Here is a 15,171-nt window from a genome sequence, read left to right as displayed (position 1 = left end):
AAAGTTCTTCTCATTGGACAAACTTTTAATCCTAATTTACTTTTTATTTTAAAGACAGGCTTTATTCTTCTAATAATTTAGCTACAAAGCAGAATAATTTTAGAGAAGTAAAAATATTAGTGATGGCTCTCAAAGTTATGAATAGTAATATTAACAATTCTTCCATCCTCAGCAATAAAGACAGGTTATAATTTTTTTTATAATAGCTACTTAAGCCAGATGTGGTGGCTCATGCCTGTAATCCCAGCACTTTGGGAAGCAGAGGTGAGAGGACTGCCTGAGCCCTAGGGTTTGAGACCAGCCTGGACAACTTGGCGAGACCTCGTCTCCACAATAAATCAAAAAATTAGCTGGATATGGTGGCAAGCACCTGCAGTTCCAGCTACTTGGAAGGCAAAGGCAGAAGGATTGCCTGAGCCTAGCAGGTGGAAGCTGCAGTAGTCGTAAGCATTCAACTGCACTCCGGCCTGGGTGACAGAGTGAGACTCTGACTCCATAACTAACTAAATAAATAATAAACAAATAACAAGTTAAGGACACTGTTTCAGGTACACTCAGTTGTTAGGGGTTAAATATCATACCTTCACACTTTTTTTTTCATCTGAACCTTCTGTCATAAGATAGGCTTTATCTCCATCAGTTCCTTCAACACTTAGAAAGCAATTGGTTGTGTGGCCAATCCCACTAGGGAGAACTTTATCCCACAGCATTGCATTGATAACAGAACTCTTCCCACTGCTTGTCCTGAGGAATATACAAAACCACAAAAACATAAATCATGACAGTAAAAATTTGTTCTACTGAGTCTAAGGTCAACATTTTTAAAATTCAAATTTTGTTAAAATTTCTTAAGACTGCATGACAAAGTTATTAACTTGGCTTACACAAATATTAGAAATGTACATTTCAGAAAAAATAAAATACACAAAACCAAATCCCGTCTTTCTCATAAAGCTTTCCTCAACTTTTCTACCTTTCTTGCTTTTTGAGGTAATCTGAAATCACAGGTCAAAATTCTGTAATGTTCCTCCCATCATAAGATGGGGTCTAATATCCCATCTCCTTATATCTAGGCTGGCTTGTGACTGCTTCAACAATAATACACATTAGAAGTAACACTGGGTGACGTCTAAGACTAGGTCATAAAAGGCAGTGCAGCTTCTGTCTTGTTCTCTGGAACACATGCACTTGGAGCCTTGCCATGTCAAAAGTCCAATGACCCTGAGTCTGCTGTGCTGCACAAAAGTCAAGCTAAATGGAGATATCTAGGCAGATGATCTAGTTTGACAGTCCGTCTTTGAGTCACTGAGACTCAAACCCAGGTACCAGACATGTGAATGAAGACTCCAGATGCTTCCAGTTCTCAGTTGTTGAGCCACTCCCAATCTTCATGTTTTCTCAGTTGAGGCTCCAGAGATCATGGAACAAAATAAGACATCCCCACTGTGCCCTGTCTGAATTCTTGACTCACAGAATCAGTGAGCTGTTTTTAAGTTGCTAAGTTTTGGGAGATCTGTTATGCAGTCCTAGTGATAATAACACAACACCTCATACCTACTTTATGGATTTGCTTTCCAATAAATCAACCCAAACTCCAGAGGTCTTTGAGAGCTTTCTGGTTCACTGCAAAAATAGCACCCTAACTTTATGGTATATGCTTCAGGGAGCCATCTTGTCCTCATTGACTCAACATTGGTTTCTATTGCCCTATACCACAACCTGAAAAGACGCCTATCACTTCCCTTAAAATTAATCCTTCTGATCACTGCATGCACCCTTGCTGCAGTGATCCTCAAGAGTAGTTTGGCCACCTCCACCTCATGAGAATCATCTCCAGAGCCCATTAATGATGCAGATTCTTCAGGTGCACTGTGAACCTACAGAATCAGACTCTGGGAGTGCTTCCAGGGTGATTCTCATGCATACCAACATTTGAGATATCCTGACACCCCACCTTCTCAAAACACTGATTGAAAAAAAAGCCAAATACCAACCGAGGAGAAAAAACAAAATGTTTCTCCTCTACTCTCACACTCAGCACAGAACATCTCTGTAACCAGATGTATGGGAATTTTCTCATACACACCAAGCAATTCTCCAGCAAACATCAATTGGGTGTCCTATAGTTCAATTCATTTCTATAACACCCTCCCCTTGGGCTCAATAATGATAATTTGATAGGATGGCTCATAAACCTGGAAAACACTGTATAAGTGGGGACCCCCAAAAATTATCTTTTGGAGGTTAAGCCCCTTGTAGTACACTCAAAATTTGTTCCTCTGGATCAAACAGTCCACCAAAGTTTTTATCTGGAAGTCTTGAGAAGGAGTGTGATAAAGAAGAAACATCCTGAGTTGTGGCAAACAGATGACTGGTTCTTCCACCATGACAACACACCTGCCCACACCATGCTGACTGTTCAGCAGTTTTCTGTTTTTTACCAAAAACAGCAAAACACCCCATAGCTGAACTCCATTCACTGGATCTAGCCCTGAGTGACATTTTCTTGTTTTACTGGGTGAAAAAACTCCTCAAAGGATAATGTTTAGCCAGTGTGGAAGAGGTGAAACAAAAAATGGCAGAAGCACTAAAAGATATCAAAATTAACAAGTTCAAAAACTGTTTAGAGCAGTGGAAAGGTGTCTTGATAGGTGTATTCCATCAAATGAAGAGTATTTTGAAGGTGATTGAAATTCAAGCATGTAAGGATAAATACACAATTTTTTCTAAATACATTCTGGGTTTTTTGGGGTCCCCCCCTTGTACTTACACTCACTGATTTATTATAAGGGGCATCACAAAGGACACAGACAGCCAGATGAAGCAATGTAACAGCATTCATGTCCTCTCTGGGTGTGCCATCCTTCATATTATGTTCAACTACCTGGAAGCCTAGTGCCTAACAAAGAGGGCATGATGTACAGGTACTTAACAAATGACTGTGTTCAGTTACCTGGAAGCCTATCAATCTTATTTAAGAGTTTTTATGAAGCTTAATCTTCATCTCCCAAGATCCCCTTCCACAAGGTTGGTGGGTGAGGCCGAAAGTTTCAGCTCTCTAATCCTCTAACCACGTGGCCTTTCAGGTGACTGGTCCCATTCTGAGGCTATCTAGGAGGCCCAACCTAAGCCACTACATTAGCATGAACTCAGGTGTGATAAAGTTATTCATTATGAATAACAAAAGATACTCCTATCACTCGAAATTCCAAGTGTTTTGGAATTTGTGACAGGAATGGGACAAAGACCAGATATATTTGCTTTTATACCATACCAATCCTTCCCAATTTTCCTTTTACCTGGATGGCATTCTACTCATAGAAAGTTCCTGTTCCTTTCCCCAGTCCCATCACTGTTTTCCCTTTTTATTGCACTCTTCCCATGGATCATCCCATCAACTCTTATGATCTCAATCATTGACATAAGGTAATGATTCCTAAATCCTAGAATTCGCCCTAATTCCAGTCTCATATACCCAACTGACTTTTGGGTAACTTGAATGTCTAATAGGTACCAGAGATACACATCTAAATTATCCAAAACCAAACTCTTTTCTTTCTGTCAACAAACCCATCTTAGTGAATGGCACTCAGTCAACCAAGAGTCATCCTTGACTCTTCTCTTACCTTCATGAGATAATTAATTACCAGGTCATTCTAATAAACTTTCATATCTCTTATCAATCTCTCCTCTGTAAGTTCCTAAACTAGGCTCTTGTCATTTCATGTCCAGATTACTGCAACCGCCCTCTGTTCTCATTCAATTCATTCTCCCCATTATATCTAAGGTTATAACACCCAATCTAAGGTTTAACACCCAATCTTCTCATGACTATTTTATAAAATAAAAGAATGCAGAACTCCCGACCATGATATACAAGGTTCTTCGTAATCTGGTTTTCACTGACCTCTCTATCTCTTTCTTTTGCCACTGTTCCCTAATGCTCTAAATTCAACTACTGATAGAACTCCAAAAACACCATGGTCTCTCTCCCTTCCATTTGAGGATTTCTGCAATAAATGGACTTTTGAGCCTTTTTCACATCCAAAGCTAATACCCACTTCTCCTTCTCAGACAGGACAGTTGAGTCATCACCTTCCCAGGAGGCCTCCTCCTTCCTATCTTACCCTACAGGACCTCTTTTATGGAGCTACCTCATACCAGACTCTGCATAAGGCCCCAAGAACATGGTCAAGTAGGAGAAGCAGACAATTAAAAGGTATAGCTTTGAAGGACATAAAAAGGTGATTTAATAGAGAATAACAGAACGAATACTTTAGATGGGGTGTTCAGGGAAAGCTTCAGAGGTAGTAACACTGAGGATGAGATCTGAGAAGTGAGGAAAAAGACATAGAACAAGGCAAGAACTACAGGCATAAAAATTGAAAATGTCAAAGACTCAGGACAAGAAAGAGTTTATAAGACCCCCAAAGTTAGTTTAGTAAATAAATGACTCTATTAGTACACAGCACACGGTATTTGAACAACTGTATGGAGTTAGTCATCTGTCTTTGTATTCCTAGTGCCTAACAAAGAGTGCATGACCAACAGATAGTTAACAAAAGGCTGCTATACAAATGTGTCCTCAGTGGTGGAGATCCCTTATCTTTGGATAGTTACACTAATGTAATGGTGCTTCCTGCTCTCCCTCTGGAAATCACGGTGAGAATTCTTCTGGAAGATGTAACTGTCTTCCTAAAACTAAACTATAAATCTACAAAAGTGACACTAGAGAAAATTATCTCTAAATATACTGTGTTACTCAAGAATAAGAAATAGGGACTATAATCTGAAATGCATAGAATGGCAAGCCCCCAGTGCATTCAGTGAGGGAAGGGTAAGGAGAGCTTTTGTTAGTCAAATGAGATTTACATAAACTGTGTGCTGGCAGGGGGCGGGGGTTCACGCCTATAATCCCAGCACTTTGGGAGGCCAAGCCTGAGCCTACAGGTTTGAGACCAGCCTGGGCAACTTGGCAAGACCTCCTCTCTACAATAGGAGATGGGAAAGATGTTTAGAAAGCCATTACAAACAGTTCTTAAACTGGGCTGGGTGGCTCAGCCTGTAATCCCGCGCCTTTGGGAGGCTGAGGTGAGTGGATTGCCTGAGCCCGCGGGTTCAAGACCCGCCTGGGCAACTTGGCGAGACCTCATCTCTACAATAAATCAAAAAATTAGCTGGGTGTGGTAGTGCGTGCCTGTAGTTCCAGCTACTTGGAAGGCTGAGAAGGATGGCCAGAGCCCAGCAGGTCGAGGCTGCGGTGACCAGGAGCGGCCACTGCACTCCAGTCTGGGCAACAGAGTGAGACTCCAACTCAAAAAAAAAAAAGAAACAGTTCTTTCTAAGACATGTAAGCATGAGCCTCTCTCTCTCTCGAGCCTTTTTTCCCATTTTGTATAGGTCTGACCAAAGTAATTTCATCCTGGTATCCACACTTTTCACCCAATCAATGTAACATTAAAGAGTAAGTCATACCAGGCACAGTGGCTCATGTCTGTAATCCCAGCACTTTTGAGAGGCAGAGGCAGGAGGATTGCCTGAGCCCAGGGGTTTGAGACTAGCCCAGGAAACTTGGCATGACCTCATCTCTACAATAAATCAAAAATTATCTGGGCCTGGTGGTGCGTGCCTGTGGTTCCAGCTACTAGGAAGACTGAGGAGGGGTGGAAGGATCACCTAAGCCCAGCAGGTCGAGGCTGTGGTGGCCGTGAGTGTGCCACTGTGCTCCAGCCTGGGCAACAGAGTAAGACTCCAACTCAAAAAGAATAAAATGAAAAACAAAAGAGTAAGTCATAAATTTTGCTTTCCACTTATCTGTATTTCTAACTAGCTAAAAGTCAATTCTTAGAGATGAGACTCCTTAAAATGTAAAAATATGATTGACCTTCATAACACTTCATTTTATACCAAAAATTAAGATGAACAAATTCTTTTACATGCTAACAGCTTTAACATTCAACACGGGTAAAAATTGCTTAGGGGGAAAGAGAGAAATATAACTTGCTGAAACATCAGCAAAGTGGATTTCTGGAAACTAACCTTAGAAACAATAAATGATGAAGGATTACCTGCCAAAAAACGCCACCTTCATGTGCCTCCGAGATAGGACTTCACCAATGACAGAAAGCTTGTTTTTATATCCCTGTATTTCCACCAGATCATCCTCAGTGGCCACTCGATCAAGTTCTGGATTCTTATATGTTGCTGCAAAATTGAAATGGTATTAGAAAAGTGATATACATGAACAGTAAGTTAATTATACAACGGAAGATCTAAAATTATATATATTTTGGTTTTACTCTATATTACCATGCCATTTGAAAAATAAAAATGCCACAGTATCTGAATGTTTAGTAAAAGATGCACGTTCCACAGCAATGGGTCATAAGAACCCTACCCAAAAATATTTCAGAAATATTAAGAACGGCAAGAGCCCAGTCAAAAGGAGACTCATTATTCATTTAGGTCTCAAAAATACAAACTACCTGAGACAAGAATGCATTTTTTTTTTAATCGGAGTCTGTCACCTAGGCTGGAGTGCAGTGGGACGCTTACAGCCACTGCAGCCTCGACCTGCTGGGTTCAGGAGATCCTGCCACCTTAGCCTTCCAAGTAGCTGGAATTACAAGTGCACCCCACCACTCCCAGATAATTTTTTGATTTATTATGAAGACGAGGTCTTGCCAAGTTGCCCAGGCAGATCTCGAATGCTGGGCTCAGCCAGTCCTCTTGCCTCTGTCTCCCAAAGTTCTGGGAATACAGGTGTGAGCCACCATGCCCGGCAAGTATTTCTCTTTTTTTTTTTTTTTTTTTTAAGAGATAGGGTCTTGCTCTGTCACCCAGGCTGGAGTGTAGCAGTGCTACCATAGCTCACTGCAATCTTGAACTCCTGGGGTTAAGAGATCCTCCCCAAAGTGCTGGGATTACAGGCATGAACCATCACACCAGACAGCATGTACTCTAAAGAGAGAAACTAGAAACTACTACCCACCTATTATAATTCTGCCCTGACTGGATCTTCACATCTTGAGCTGAAAAGAATGAGGTCCAAAGAGGAACCCCTCAGAAATTAAGATCCGGTTCTCAAGAACTCCAAGCTAGGAAAGATCTTTCTACCTTATCACTTTTATCTCTTGTTTCCCACAGGGATGGGTGAAACAGTTGATTTAACATGAAAAGGCAGAGAGGGGAAAGAATTATGGATTGTATCCCACTCCAGTTAGGTTTAGGGTAAACAGCCCACTCTAGTCCTCATCTCTCCTCCATGGATGGAGATGACTGGAAACACTTGAATTTGATAAGTAGGGAAATCTTTCAGCTTTGTTTGTATTTTGGGAATAAAAGATAACCTAACACTAGGGTGGACATGGTAGCTCATGCCTATAACCCCAGTACTTTGGGAAACCAAGGTGAAAGGATTGCCTGAGCCCACAGATTTGAGACCAGCCTGGGCAACTTGGCGAGGCTCATCTCTCCAGTTACTTGGAAGGCTAAGGCAGAAGGATCACCTGAGTCCAGCGGGCTGAGGCTGTAGTGGTTGTGAGTATGCCAATGCACTCCAGCCTGGGTGACAGAGTGAGATTCCAACTCAAAATAGAAATGTTTGCTGGGCGTGGTGGTTCATATCTATAACCCCAGCACTTTGGGAGGTGGAGGTTAGAGGATTGTCTGAGTCCAGGGCTCAAGATCAGCCACTTACCACCTTTTTTTTTTTTTTAAAGAGATAGGGTCTCCCTGTGTTAGCCAGGCTGGTCTTAAACACCTGGCCTCAAGTGATCCTCCCTGTTGGTTTCCCAAAGTGCTAGGATTATAGGTGTGAGCCACCACACCCATCCTATCAACTCTTTTTGAAGGTAAAGACATGAAGACTCATTTGGCTATCTGAATGATCTTAGTCAGAGACAAGCATTGCAACCTGAAAATTATCCACTGCATGTTTAACTAAATTTAAGCTTTTAATATTTCATCAAACTTTTCTAGTGCATTAATATGTGCAATTTGAGCTGGGCTTGGTGGCTCAGCCTGTAATCCCATGCCTTGGGAGGCTGAGATGAGTGGATTCCCTGAGCCCGTGGGTTCAAGACCTGCCTGGGCAACTTGGCGTGACCTCATCTCTACAATAAATCAAAAATTAGCCGGGCGTGGTAGCGCATGCCTGTAATTCCAGCTACCCGGAAGGCTGAGGCAGAAGGATCGCTGGAGCCCAGCAGATTGAGGCTGCGGTGGTCGGGAGCGGCCACTGTACTCCAGTCTGGGTGACAGAGTAAGACTCCAACTCAAAAAAAAAAAATTGTGCAATTTGGTGAACAATGGAAAGATTGGCTTAAGTATCATTACACTCACTTTTGTTTTCAATTTTATTTTTGTTCTTCTATGATCCTGACTTCTTTGTTTGTCTATTTCATTGAGGTTCTTGAACCAGTAAAGTCGAATTCAGACTCCAAAGCTGGCAGTTCAATAGCTTCTAACATTATGCACAAAGACTCCAAAGCTGCCATTTCAATAGCTTCTAACATTATGCACAATCTATAGCAGGCTCAATACACAAGAGCTACTGCATTTAACTTCATTTTTACTTCCTAACAATGTTTTTAGAAAACAATATTTTTCAAAAGGCACTATGCTTGCTCAAATTCTCTTTTTTTTTTTTTTTTTGAGTGGGGGGGGTCTCACTCTGTCACCAAGGTTGGAGTACAGTGACACCACAGCCTTGACTTCCTAGGTTCATGCAATCCTTCCACCTTAGCCTCACAGGTAGCTGAGACAACAGGCATACACACCGCCACATCCAGTTAATTTTTTTTATAGGGGTTTCCCTATGTTGCCCAGGCTGGTCTCAGACTCCTGGGACTCAAGCAATTCTCTAGCCTCAGACTCCCAAAGTGCTGGGATTACAGGCATGAGCCATCACGCCCAGCCCTCAAATTCTTTCCAAAGTACAAAAAGATTCTAGGCTGAGGTGAGTGGATTGCCTGAGCCTGCGGGTTCGAGACCCGCCTGGGAAACTTAGCGAGACCTCATCTCTACAATAAATCAAAAATTAGCCGGGTGTGGTAGCACGCGCCTGTAGTACCAGCTACTCGGAAGGCTGAGGCGGAAGGATCACCGGAGCCCAGCAAGTTGAGGCTGCAGTGGCCGGGAACGGCCACTGCACTCCAGTCTGGGCGACAGAGTAAGACTCCAACTCAAAAAAAAAAAACTATCTTCAAAGAAGTATTCCCTAATAAGACATTCCTCGCCACCTCTGAACAGTAATAAAAACAACTGTTGGCTTTTTCCCACTGCAAACCCAGCCTCACTTGAGAGAATGAGATAGGTTTGAGCTCTTGGTTTGTTGCTAAGTTGAAGAGGAGCAAGTATAATAACTAAATATGAACTGCCTGATTTACCGTCTAGGTACACAACCTCAGGCAAGCCGCTTAGCTTTCCTGTGCCAAGGTTTCTTCAAATTATATTTCCTTTAAAAGGAATATAATTAGGCCAGGTGCATTGCTCACGCCTATAATTACAGCACTCTGGGAGGTGGGCAGATTGCTTGCGCCCAAGAGCTGAAGACCAGCCTGAGCAACATAGTGAGACCTCGTATCTGAAAAAAAAATTTTTTTCCCCCAGACTCTCGCTCTGTGACCCAGGCTGGAGTGCTATAGCACTCCAGCCACCACAGCCTCAAACTACTGGGTTCTGGTGATCCTTCTGCCTCAGCCTTTCAGCTGGAACTACAGATGCACATCATCATGCCCAGCTAATTTTTTGATTTAATGTAGAGATGAGGTCTTGCCATGTTGCCCAGGTTGGTCTTGAACCCATGGGCTCAAGCAATCCTCTCGCCTCTGCCTCCCATACTGGGATTATAGGCATGAGCCACTATACCCGGTTTTTTAAATTAGCTGGCCATCGTGCAAACACCTATAGTCCCAGTTACTTGGGAGGCTGAGGCAGGAGGATTGCAGCTATGGTGAGCTTTGATCATGCCACTGCATTCCAGCCTGAATGACAGAATGAGAACCTGACTCAAAAATGAATAAATAAATAAATAAATTCATTTGGCCACAATAAGAATTAAAAATATATACATAACAAAAAATGAGTACAATTAAAACTTGCCTTGTGGTGACAAGAGAATTAAATGAGTTATGAATAAAGTGCTTAGTTATTTCTCAGTTGTTATTAATATCTCTTAATCTTCCTCTTTTGGAGGTCAGAAATGGCTTTAATTCATTATGTTAGTCCTCATATTACACAGCACAATACCTTCTATATGCATTCAACAACTAAAGTTGAAAGAATAAAGTACTTTTATATATTTTAAATGGTAGTAACTTAGGAGGAACTAACCTTCAACAAAATGTGATCCTTCAGTAACAAATTCCAGTAACTGGTCAAAGATTGCAGTAATTGCCTTCTTAGCCAGCACAAAGTGCTTCAGTGGAGAAGTAGTTTCTGCCATTATGCTACTAGGGGAAGAAGATAAAGTTAGAGAAGCACAAGTTAAACTGGATGATACAGACACGCAAATTGATGATTCCAGTGTCAGGCATTAACTCCCCAAGAGAATAAATAAAACTGCCAAAGTATTTTTAGGTAATTGCTTTTTGGGGGAAAGTGGTTTAATCAGACAATTAGAGACTACTTTTGAAAGACAGTTCACTAAAATAAGCGAAACCTAATGGCCAATATCTTGGAAATCTTGGTTGCAATTTCTACTTTATTTCCTTTTGGCGAAAATGAAACTGTGGCTAAGTTGTGAGTGCATGCTGACTCTTAAGTACATCAGGGAAACGGGTCAGTGAGAGGAAGCCAAGTTCACACAAAATAATAACTAAGTTAAGTTTCCAACCTGGAGCTCTAGGTGGGTGGACATGGATATGTGGAGTGAGGAAATAACATCCCAAGACCATAATGCAATACTGGCGTTTAGAAGGAAGTAACTTATCACAACAAAGAAGAAGGCAAGGTTTAAACAGGGCATGACGCTTCCGAGCAAAGTGCCAAAAACTTCAGGGCATATAAGTTTAAACATTTCCCCCACCTTCGCCGGCTTCCCGTGGAAAAGACACCCGAGAGAAACAACCACACACGGTCTAATCCCGGTAAGTGGAATGGAACACAATGGCCACAACGAAGGCGGATCCTTCCGGGGGTCAAGAAGTGACCCCGCGAGGGAACCGTGGGAAAGGCAGGGTGAGAGCAGCGACCCGACTCCGCCGGCGTGAACACCTACCTCCAGGCAGGCCCTTTCTCGCCTTCCCAGAGGCCGCCGCCGCCGCCCGTGCGCGCCGCCCCAGCCCGAACCCCCACCTCCGCGCTTCGGCCGGGAAGGCTCCGCGGGCTCGCCCCGGCCGCCGGACCCGTTCGCCACCCCGGTCGTCCGCTCCTTCCCCGCGGGCCCGCGGCGGCGCCCCTCGTCACAGAGCGCTCCGCGCGGGGTATTCCCCGCGCTCTGTCCCTGGCCACCGGAAGGTCACCCCGAGCGACCCGAACGAGGCAGCGGGCACTCACGCTCTCTCGGCTCAGACCTGTCACCCGGCAACCGCAGCTCTGCCACAGCCCCCCGGCTGCCTCATCTCCTCGGGGAGGCGAGACGCAGAAAAGGGGCGGGAGGAGGAGCAAAGGGGAGGATACTTCCGGTTTCTTGCCGCCCGTATTTTGTTTGGCTCCGTGGCCGGAAGCGCGTCTAGGCCGGGCGCCATTTTTCTTAAGGGCAGAAGGCGAGGCTTATTGTGGGCAGGGACGGTTGCCGGAAGCGCGGTTTTCCCTTTCACCCTCCCACTTCTCCCCTTCCCTTCTCCTTTCAAAGTTTCCAAATCTCTGCCCAGCGTAGGAATAACTAGTTTCCTTCCGATGGTGTCCTTAGTGAAGGACAATAAAAGGAGGTGGGGTGAGAGGGGTTGGGGCTTGTTTCCAGGCCAGCAGCAATCAAGGAGAGCCTTTCGACCTCTCTGCTACTCTGTTTTTGTGTGATTGGCCTGGACTTGAGTAAAGGGATGTGTGTGTATTAAGTTACGTTAGAGGTGAGACTTAGAAACTTGATGTGTTCTTGACCAGTGCTTCTTTTTTTTTTTTTTTTTTTTTTTTTAATATTGGAAAATATAGATTATTTAGAAAGTAAATTAGAGAGGAGATTCTCCAACCCAACGTAGGGGAGGGAGCCAAAGGTAGGAAATATGGTGGCCATAGCTCAAAGAGCCACGTGGACACACCAGAGTTTAACGAAGCACTGGAGACTAATGTTTCTTTAACTTTGTTCTTAAGAAGCACCCGGGCTCGGTGGCTCAGCCTGTAATCCCGCACCTTTGGGAGGCTGAGGTGAGTGGATTGCCTGAGCCCATGGGTTCGAGACCCGCCTGGGCAGCAAGACCTCATCTCTACAATAAATCAAAAAATCAGCCGGGCGTGGTAGCGCGCGCTTGTAATTCCGGCTACTCGGAAGGCTGAGGCGGAAGGATCGCCGGAGCCCAGCAGGTCGAGGCTGCGGTGGTCAGGAGCGGCCACTGCACTCCAGTCTGGGCGACCGAATGAGACTCCAACTCAAAAAAAATATAATAATAAGAAGAAGCACCTGGGAGTTGGGCACTGTGACTCACGCCTGTAATCCAGCACTTTGGGAAGCAGAGGCGAAAGGATTGCCTGAGCCCAAGGGTTGGAGACCGGCCTGGGCAACTTGGCGAGACCTCGTCTCTACAATAAATCAACAAATTAGCCAGGCATGGTGGCACACGCCCTTCTTTCCAGCCACCTGGAAGGCTGAGGCAGAAGGATCGCCTGAGCCCAGCAGGTCGAGGCTGCGATGCTGGTGAGTGTGTCACTGCACTCCAGCCTGTGTGACAGTGAGACTCCGACTCAAAAAATAAAAAATAAAAAAAAGTCACCTGGGGATCTTGTTAAACTGCAGATTTTGATGTATTATCTGAAAAGTGAAGACTGAGAGTCTGCACTTCTCACACCCTTCTAGAGCTGCTGGTCCCTACATGGATCAACAGTGTCCTGGGGATTTCTTTTCAGAACTGGCAAGTGAAATGCTTTTGCGGTCTCGGTGGCTCAGCCTGTAATCCCGTGCCCTTGGGAGGCTGAGGTGAGTGGATTGCCTGAGCCCGCGGGTTCGAGACCCGCCTGGGCAGCGAGATCTCAATAAATCAAAAAATCAGCCGGGCGTGGTAGCGCATGCCTGTAATTCCGGCTACGCGAAGACTGAGGCGGAAGGATCGCCGGAGCCCCGCAGGTCGAGGCTGCGGTGGCCGGGAGCCGCCACTGCACTCCAGTCTGGGCGACAGAGTGAGACTCCAACTCAAAAAAATAAAAAATAAAAGAATACCGATAATGCCTACATTGTAGTTTGTTGTGATCATTAAATGGGGGGGATAGCATGTAAGTGGTTAGGATAGTGCTGTGTGTGTATAGTTAGAGCTGGATATTGTTCTTTAGGGGAAGATGGTTATAAATAAATGGAACAAAATAGAGCATTTTAGAGAGTGCTTATTACTCTTGGGGAAAAAGGTGGCAATGGGATAGACTGTCTATCTGAAGGAAAATAAGACATGGAGCCATTTAGGTTGGTCTTTTCTGAGTTGTAATATTTCCTGGTTTTTTGCAGGAAACCAATCCTGGGAGGAGAAGGAGTGTCCAAAGTAGTGGAAGCAGGAAATACAAAGGCCCATAGGAAAGACAGCGGTATGGTGGATGAAAAGAAAAGAGGTCAGTGTGGCTGGGATGTAGGGAGGGAAAGGGAGAATGGGGGAAATAAGTTTACAGAGATAGGCAGGTATGCAGTCATATAGGCCAAGATCAGAAGTTTGAATTTTAAGTACAATGATGACTCATTGGAAAGTTTTAGGCCCAGAGAATAATATGATCTGATATAAATTTTTAAAGGTCACTTTTATTGCTCTGCGTACTGGACGGTAGAGAAATTCCATACAATGTATACTAAAAAACCCAGACCATTGGCTGGAAACAGAGGCATTTGTGAAAAGATGGCTTTTATTACTAGTAACATATTAAAGCCCTAGGTGTAATTGCAAAATAAGCTGCTGGAATCATTGACTTCATATTGTCTTACGATGTTTATCCTTTTTCTCCTCTTCCCGCCCTCTCTCCCCACATCATATACACAAATACAAGGGGAGACCTAAAAAAACCAGGAACTGATTATTAAAAAGTGTGTATTTATTCTTACATGTTTAAACTTCAATCACCTTCAGCTGGGTTTGGTGGCTCAGCCTGTAATCCCGTGCTTTTGGAGGCTGAGGTGAGTGGATTGCCGGAGCCCGCAGGTTTGAGACCCGCCTGGGCAACTTGGCGAGACTTCACTTCGACAATAAATCAAAAATTAGCCAGGTGTGGAGGTGTGCGCCTGTAGTTCCAGTTACTTGGAAGGCCAAGGCGGAAGGATCGCCGGAGCCCAGCAGGTCAAGGCCATAGTGGCCAGGAGGGCCACGGCACTCCAGTCTGGGAGACAGAGACTCCAACTCAAAAAAAAAAAAAGAAAAAAAAATCACCTTCAAAATACTCTGTTTGACGCAAAAGATCTATTGAGGTGCTTTTTCCACTGCTCAAAACAATTTTTGAACTTATCAATTTTAATGTGTTTTAGTGCATCTCTTGTTTTCTGTTTCACCTCTTCCACAACGCAAGCAAAATGTTTTCTTTTTTTATCCATGGAAACAAACAAAAAAAAAGTTGTGCTGGGTGAGTTCGGGTGAATAAGGAGGGTGGGCAGTTTTTGGTCAAAAACTGCTGAGCATTCAGCGAGGTGTGGGCAAGTGTACTCATATTTAAATCATCCATCATGAAATGGGCAAACATGTTGAAAGAATCTCCAGAAAAAATTAACTGAAGCCGAATGCAGCCTCTCATGACAACTTTAGCTGGTACACTGATGCCAATGGGTTCCTTGGACAATTACCTAGCAGGGGAAGCTTGTACTCTCAGGGGCCCACCCTCCAAAAAATAATTCCATTTTTTAACCCCTACCTTCCTGTACACATATGTTAATCATTTCTGCTAAGGATCTTTAGAATTCTACTTTCTATCAAAATTTGTTGGTCAATAAACGTCTGTTTCTTTTTCTTTTTTTTTTATTTTTTTGAGTTGGAGTCTCACTCTATCGCCCAGACTGGAGTGCAGTGGCCACTCCGGGCCACCGCAGCCTCAACCTGCTGGGCTCCGGCAATC

The 15,171-nt window shown here is 43.9% G+C and overlaps 1 protein-coding gene across 1 annotated transcript in view; it reads right to left on the bottom strand.

The window, feature by feature from the left end:
- Positions 1-11,583, bottom strand: part of MFN1 (mitofusin 1) — a 43,987-nt gene extending 32,404 nt beyond the window's left edge. Inside the window, exons 1-4 of the mRNA XM_008060453.1 lie at positions 11,500-11,583; positions 10,336-10,454; positions 6,069-6,204; positions 582-744 (exon numbers count right to left, since the gene is read on the bottom strand). Coding sequence (XP_008058644.1) covers positions 582-744; positions 6,069-6,204; positions 10,336-10,447 — 411 coding nt within the window. The 5' untranslated portion in view covers positions 10,448-10,454; positions 11,500-11,583. The remainder of the gene's footprint in view (positions 1-581; positions 745-6,068; positions 6,205-10,335; positions 10,455-11,499) is intronic.
- Between the last annotated feature and the right edge of the window lie 3,588 nt (positions 11,584-15,171).

The sequence above is a fragment of the Carlito syrichta genome, unplaced genomic scaffold, assembly GCF_000164805.1.
Source record: "Carlito syrichta isolate Samal-C Ts95f unplaced genomic scaffold, Tarsius_syrichta-2.0.1 Scaffold92608, whole genome shotgun sequence".
NCBI classification, from domain to species: domain Eukaryota; kingdom Metazoa; phylum Chordata; class Mammalia; order Primates; family Tarsiidae; genus Carlito; species Carlito syrichta.
Note: the sequence above shows the minus strand (reverse complement) of the source record. Positions and strands in the feature narration are given on the sequence as shown.